Consider the following 6,000-nt stretch of genomic DNA (forward strand, 5'->3'; position numbering starts at 1 on the left):
CAAAAAACAGCAATCTGAGAAACAGGCAAGGTATCCGAAAAGAAGAAAAAAAAAAAGCAGGCAAAAGACAGGGAAAGATTCCAAACACCATCCATCCAACCCACTATATCCTAACTACAGGGCCACGGGGGTCTTCTGGAGCCAATCCCAGTCAATGCAGGATGCAAGGCAGGAAACAAACCCCAGGCAGGGCGCCAGCCCACTGCAGGGCGCGCACACACACACACACACCAAGGACAATTTAGAATAGCCAATGCACCTAACCTGCATGTCTTTGGACTGTGGGAGGAAACTGGAGAAAACCCACACAGACACGGGGAGAACATGCAAACTCCACGCCGGGAGGACCTGGGAAGCGAACCTGGGTCTCCTAACTGTGAGGCAGCAACACTAACCACTGTGCCATCCCAAGATGCCAAACACTCTTGGTAAAAATCAAAAGCCAGAAAAAGAAATCAAGGATGAAAATGGGACCCTGGAATACAAGAAGAAAAGTAACACCAGTTAAAACAGAATCCTAAAGGGTGGGCAAAATGTCCAAAAAGGTCAAATGTTGTAAGGTGGTGCAGTGGTAGTGCTGCTGCTTTGCAGTAAGGAGACTGTAGAAGATTGTAGGTTTGCTTCCCGGTTCCTCCCTGTGTGGATAGTGCTTTGAGAAAAGCGCTATATAAATGTAACGAATTATTATTATTATTATTATTATTATTAAAAGTCACAAAAGGAGCTTGACAGTAGGTTTTTGCAAAGATGGATTGTCTCTGTTTTTGCTCTATCTTTACACCTCTTGACCCTTCCATCACATGCCTACTATCTGATTAATGTTGCATTGCAACAGACAGCAATAGGACAGACTAAGGATAAATTACAGGCAAAAGGACCTGCAGATCATGAGAGTCTGAGAAGAGGTGGGATAATGGGTAGCAGTTTAATATTGATCTTTACTTTTTGTCATGTTAAAATTTAATTCTTTTATACATCTGACTGACTTTAATTCTATTTATGACACTAGTTATAAATCAGTAAGTCTGTTTTTCGCAAGAGGGAATAAACACAAACCCTACAGGGACAGTGACCAGGCCAAGAACTCAGGATATTTGAGGCAGCGCTAAACACAGTGCCACCCTCCTATATTTCATTAAATTAATGACATGACCTTGTTGGCCAGTGGTATTTATAGAAGCATGATCAATTTTGCTAATGAGAACAGTTGATTCATTGTATGTGGAGAAGCTAGTTAGTTAGTATCTAAACTGTATAAAATCAGCATGTCATCTACAGGGCTCCTTATGAATGGCAAAGCATTTGTTATACTTTGTTCCCTAGTCTCACTCTTTTCTTGAGATTTCTGCATTTCATCCTAACTGGGCTCCATTTAAAAGCCATTAGCAATGAAACAAGGCTGTTTTGCTTGTATAGTCATAAATCAGCCATAATGTGAAATCGGAGAAGGTGTTTGGGTCAATATGCACATGGTACAAGGCTGCTGGCAAACCATAATTGTAGATAACTGAATGTGTCTGTGTTGTTTGGTGTTGTTGACTGGAACAAAGTTAATTTCTACTGATGCATAATAAAGGCACTCGACCCCAGTTTAATGTAATGAAGTCCAGTAGACCAAAGGGAATGCGTCCTCCATATGCAGCAAAAAAATTTAAAAAGACCTAAACAAGTTTCAGAATTTTGAAAACTGCAGTTTAATGTAGAAAGGTAAAAAGTGCTACACGTGTGCAAAGGCAACGTCAATTATGAAAACAAGATTGGAGACACTGTCATATAGGAATATCCACTGAAAATTAATTAAAGGTTTATGTTGAAACCGTGATTTTGTTATCTGAGCCATTTGCAGAAGCAATTAGAAAGGCAAATAAAATGTTATTTTAAAAACTGTTGACTATGTTACCGGCAAAGTTTGAAATCCGGCATTCTATAGAATGCCTAGGCATTGTATATAATGCCCAAAACTAGCTGGCAATGTATGAAACGATTCATATTTCACACATTTCCTAGGCATTCTATAGAATGCCAAATGAGAAACCGGCAAAGTATGAAATACATTTCCGATTTGTTTCGAATATCAAATGGCAAGGCACGTGACTTTTAATGCGCGCCTCAGGCTTAGAATTTGTCAGTTGCAATTGGTTCAGGAGTGTCAAAATACGCAATTTTACTTAAATTTATTCAACAAAAAATTAGTTTTTTTTACTGTGCTCCATGAAGGTGATTCGCACAATATATTAGCAGTTGTAATGAGTGTGACAGAGGATGGTTTCTACAGACTTGGAACTTCTGAAGGAATTTTAAAACAAGTATATGCGAGATCACAATTCACTTTATGCCCTAAAAACTTGCTTAGAATTGAAGGTATTCCTGACCATGAAATTCCTCTCTGGTCAGTTGCAATTGCTCAGTCCAGTGGAAGCGGCCAAGGATTCGTCAAATGTATGTGTAAAACAAAGTGTCAAAATATGAAATGTCTTTGCGTGAAAAATGTAATGAAATGTAATTCAAAATGTCATTCAAGCTTACCATGTTGCAACAAGTAGGTTAATTTTAATTTCTTATTTTTTATATGAAAATTTTGTTTCCCTTAATAAGAAAGGCATAAATTTTGTTTTGTACAACTTTCATTTTTCTTTATGTATTTTGAATAAATTTTTTTTAATGGCACTCTCATTATTTTTTTCAGAATAACATTTGTATTTTTGAGGAATGCACGTCATTTATATAATAGCCTTATCAGGACCTTTTTTCATACTTTGCCTAAATAGCAGTTGTCATTCTATAGAATGCCTAGGTATTATATACAATGCCTAGGGAAAGTGTGTAATAATTCTCATATTTCATACATTGCCTAAAAACGCCTGGCATTATATACAATGCCTAAGTATTCTATAGAATGCCGGCTTTTCATACTTTGCCGGTAACAACTATAAATTGTTTGACACTATGCTTAGACTATATAATTCACTAATGAGACTGCAGAAAGACATAGCAGCACTTGAAGCTGTGAACCAGAGATCAACCAAGTGCACCCCAGGACTTCAGGATAAGTCCTACTCTGGGAGACTCAAAAAATTAAACCTGTTTAATGTCGAGCAGAGTAGACTGTGTGGGGACCGAATCCAGGCCTTCAAAATCCTCAAAGGCATCGATAAAGCAGGTCCAGCAACATTCTTTCTGCTTAAGGGTGAATCACATTCTTGAGAACAGCAGTGCATTTAGGACCAAAGCCATGATGCAGTTCTTTATGTTGTGGGAATCAGGAATCTGGAACAAACTACTGAGACATGTAGTTGAGGCAGAAACTGTGACAACCTTTAAGAAGCATTCGGATGAGATACTGGGACACCTCAGTTATTAGCTAAACAAATGGGCTTGATGGACTGAATGGTCTCTTCTCATTTGTCATATTTCTTAGGTTTTCTTATACTAGTCCAGGGGTGCCAATAAGCTATAGAAAAGCCACTTTGGTGGGTAGTATACCCATGAGAATGTTTGTACTTTAGTTTGCTTTTACTAGCTGAAATCCTTTTATTTCTAAATGTCTTTCTTAAAGAAAGCCACTTGTAGTTGGCATAAAGCAGCGACAGTGTTCATGCCTGCACTGCTTCTTTGCAAGATACAATGTTAACAGTTCCTTGCATCTCTTCATCAGGGACGTATTTTATTCATTTTTTTATTTAAGCAGACAGACAGCTCTAAACTGCTAAATGATTGTCCATGAACTTAAATATCTGAACACAATTCAAGTTTAGCACTTATTGCTTGGAACAGAATAAAAACCAATCTGCCGTCTTATTTTAAACTCACTTGATGTGTGTGAAATGTGCTAAAGAAGAAGTCTAAATAATAGGAATGGAATAAATGACTTTGCCTCTGATAAAAGAAATAAATAATATGGTTAATGAAAATGTGCAGACTCTGCAGCGCTCTTAGCCTAGGAATAAACTGTCAGCTGTTTCAATTGCTTATCTTTCTAAAATTTATTATACTGAGAGCCCCCTTGTGGATTTTGGACTGGCTATATATTCATACATTTTTTTTTTGCTCCTGGTAGAATTGAATAATAAGAATACAAACAAATTAGACATGATGTCTACTAAAGGCATTCTGTTTTCCATTTTCTGTCCATATTTAATGGGTTGCCCCACTCCAAATGACCCATAGCCAAGGATTCTGGCAAAACTGTGAATATTTGTAGACAAATAAGTCCAAAAGTCAAAATAGTGATCCATATTTAGAAAGGCGTTTTACGTTTATTTCTATGAATGCAAATATTTTTTTCTTTTTTTTTACTGCTTGACAGGGGATGCTTTTCGTGGGTATCGACAGGAAGACAACCAGAATTCAATGCCGTTCAGCACATTTGACATTGACAATGATGGCTGTGCTCCCTTTTGTACAATTGATGGCTATGCAGTGGAAAGCTGCAGCAATAAACACAACAAAACTGGATGGTGGTTTAATCAGTGCGGCATGGCTAATCTGAACTCGGATTCTCTTGACGCAGACAGCTCTGTTCACCCGACCCTGCGCTGGGATACTTGGACTCACAATGGAATTGCCGTCAAAATCAAATCTGTTACCATGAAAATAAGGAGAGTATACAATCCACATTTCAGTTAAAGGTCTTCTGTAAATGGTGCTACCTGCTAGCTATGGCGGAACAATTATGGAAAAATCAGGTTAGTGTTGTATCAAAAGAAAACCAATGGTAAAAATGGTAATCTTGAAGAGTGATTTTTGGTATAATTTTAATTTTACAAGATCTTATTTGTCCCTGTAGGGAAGTGAGCAGGCTCTGTTTAAAAAAATAAATGTTGAAAAGTTATTGAGTGTTTAATTCGCATTCACTTTTAATACAGATATTGAAAACATATTCATGCGGAGGCAAATGAAAGCACTGTGAGGGTCTCGTACTCAAAAGCTGGCTGTATGCTCTGATGCAAAGAAGACAAGGCAGTGCTTACTGAGGTCCATTACGCAGTATATCTTTAATAAGTGCTTTGAAATTATAATTGACTTAAAGAAATGTCTTTTGGGGCCATAGTTTATTTTTAACATTGTCATCACAACTTGGCTATTTTCTAATAAATGTAATTTTTACTGATTTAATGTCATCTCAGAAAACTAGATGGCTTCTTAAATTATGCAAGCCAGGAAGCACTTTTTTTTGAAAGAGTTGTGGGAATCTGAAATGAGATATTGGGACAGCATTGCTATCAGCCAAACAAACAAGATTGACGGACTGAAGGATCTCCTCTCGTTTGTCACAAGTCTTAGATTCAACACTGGGGTTGGTGGTAGGATTGCCACTCCAGCCACTTTAAAAAAACTCACACCATTCTATTCAAACTAGTGTGGTGCTGAGGTGTGACCCACTGTGCTTGGGCCCTAATTTGGGATCCTGAGGTGGTTCATTGTGTGGGGGGTGCATAAATGTGCTACATCAGTGCATGCTTCCAACCTCCTTCTCCTCCTGCTTAAATTTTTATGTTCTTACATTTCATGTTCAAAAATACCGGTAGTAACCAAGCCATGCTAGCTGTAGACCCCAGCCACCACAAAAACAAAACCAGAATCTATTTTTTTTTCCATATGTGACCCAATACATGTGATGCCCAGTGCACTGGAACCACTGCACATGCTCAAACTGTGTGTCTTTGACATACCCGAAAGAACCAGCAGTGGAAAAGTGAAAGCGCAAAACCAACAAAAATATTTAAAAACAAAACTGTTTTTTATTATAGTGACAGCAAGACCAAAACCTTTGATGTCATGCACTTCATATTAAATGTGGTTCTCTGCAATGACACAGAATTAACATTTATACAACAATAAACACTGTGGTGTGCTGGCATCCTGCTCGGGGTTTGTGGGTTTGTTTCCTGCCTTGTGCCCTGTGTTGGCTGGGATTGGCTCCAGCAGACCCCCGTGACCCTGTAGTTAGGATATAGTGGGTTGGATAATGGATGGATGGATGGACAACAATAAACAAAA

At 38.1% G+C, this 6,000-nt stretch overlaps 1 protein-coding gene across 1 annotated transcript in view; it reads left to right on the forward strand.

Annotated features, from left to right (window-relative positions):
• Positions 1 to 4,831, forward strand: part of angptl5 (angiopoietin-like 5) — a 66,765-nt gene extending 61,934 nt beyond the window's left edge. Inside the window, exon 8 of the mRNA XM_039744341.1 lies at positions 4,307 to 4,831. Within this exon, the coding sequence (XP_039600275.1) occupies positions 4,307 to 4,626 (320 nt within the window). The 3' untranslated portion in view covers positions 4,627 to 4,831. The remainder of the gene's footprint in view (positions 1 to 4,306) is intronic.
• The last annotated feature ends 1,169 nt before the right edge of the window (positions 4,832 to 6,000 follow it).

This window comes from Polypterus senegalus, chromosome 2 (genome assembly GCF_016835505.1).
Source record: "Polypterus senegalus isolate Bchr_013 chromosome 2, ASM1683550v1, whole genome shotgun sequence".
Lineage (NCBI taxonomy): Eukaryota > Metazoa > Chordata > Cladistia > Polypteriformes > Polypteridae > Polypterus > Polypterus senegalus.